Raw genomic sequence first — 1,420 nt, forward strand, 5'->3', positions numbered from 1 at the left:
TCACAGTTGTCGGCAAAACATAAATAAATCAAATCAAATAAGCCATAAGAAGACAAAAATGAAAAAAAACTGTACATAATGTGTTCCACATGGAGTTTTTTTATATTGTTTTATTTAGTTAACCTTTATTTATCCAGGTAAACTATTTGAAGAACCACTTCTCATTTACGAACATGACCTGGCATGCACTGACATGGAATGCATTGCGACATACAAACCTACATATTCAGCCATAGTAAAGTGATTGTTTGTAAAAAAAAAAAAAGTTTGATTAATCGCGATTAAAATGTTTAATCTTTGTCCAGCACTAAAATTAATCAATATGAGTTAACTCGATTAATTTCACAGCCCTGCATGAATTATTTTACCCTCTAGCTTTTTTATTGTTTTGTTGTTTTCAGTTACCTGTTAAAGGCTTACATGATTAACAACTCTTGTTTTGTTTTTTTTAATTTTCTCCTCCAGCTGACTGTTTGATTCCTGAGGGGGGGCCAAACATGGTCCCGACCACTGAAACTCTTCTAAGGAATGATTTCCCTGAAGGCTCTGAGGCCGTGTTAGAATGTGCCAATGGATACGTCGAAGACAGCGGCTCTGGGATTTTAACRTGTCGTGGTGGGAAATGGACTGAACCGGATCTTACCTGCATTAGTGAGTTTTATCTAATTAAAAAAAACAGTAGCTCGTCAGGCGACTGCAGCTGTTGACAGCCATTGTGAGAGATGGGAGTTCTGAAGTGATCGGTTATGTTTTATGTTCCAGAAAAAGACTGTGGTGTTCCTGAAGAACAGAAAAATATGAAGTTTCATATCTTTCATGGTACTCTGTATGGTGATATGATTAAAGTAACTTGTGATGAAGGGTAAGTATGGATGAACACATTAGATTTCCACTATTTGCTCACATTATGTTTGAATTTTGCTGCTCCTATCAGCTGGTGGCAATGTTGCTTTCCAAAGTTTTTTTGTTTTTATTGTTGTTTTTTATGCAATCATGTCATTAATCTGACTCACAGAGCTACAAGTGACATGATCTCACACTTATAGTAACGCTTTAAACATCTCTAAAAGAATGCTCCAAATGTCAGCTAGGGTTGTTGCCAAATTATGTTTCAGCAGTRGAGGAAGCCACAACTGCTTTGTTGAGCCCAGAGGGAAATTAGGTAATGCCAAGACGGAGGCTTTAACCACAAGGATTTAGCTTCTGCTTGAATGATTATTAGTCTTTCACAAGGCAAAGGTGGACAGTTATGTTTTGCACATAGTTGTGTTTCTAAATTTAGTTTAGTTTAGTTTAATAGTTTATTCATTTCGATTAAAAACGAAAATTTCAATACAAAAAAAGAAACAAATCTCATAAAATGAAAGGAAGCTGAGGAAGGAAAAAATCTAATATCTGCCCCTATTTAACAAAAAAAAAC

At 35.3% G+C, this 1,420-nt stretch overlaps 1 protein-coding gene across 4 annotated transcripts in view; it reads left to right on the plus strand.

The window, feature by feature from the left end:
* im:7151449 (complement decay-accelerating factor) overlaps nucleotides 1-1,420 on the plus strand; it is a 12,116-nt gene that overhangs the window by 1,447 nt on the left and 9,249 nt on the right. For all 4 annotated transcript variants that reach the window (XM_014009562.1, XM_014009561.1, XM_014009563.1 and 1 more), the window contains exons 2-3: nucleotides 466-651; nucleotides 763-862. In XM_014009562.1, the coding sequence (XP_013865016.1) occupies nucleotides 466-651; nucleotides 763-862 (286 nt within the window). The remainder of the gene's footprint in view (nucleotides 1-465; nucleotides 652-762; nucleotides 863-1,420) is intronic.

This window comes from Austrofundulus limnaeus, unplaced genomic scaffold, assembly GCF_001266775.1.
Source record: "Austrofundulus limnaeus strain Quisiro unplaced genomic scaffold, Austrofundulus_limnaeus-1.0 Scaffold59, whole genome shotgun sequence".
Taxonomy (NCBI): domain Eukaryota; kingdom Metazoa; phylum Chordata; class Actinopteri; order Cyprinodontiformes; family Rivulidae; genus Austrofundulus; species Austrofundulus limnaeus.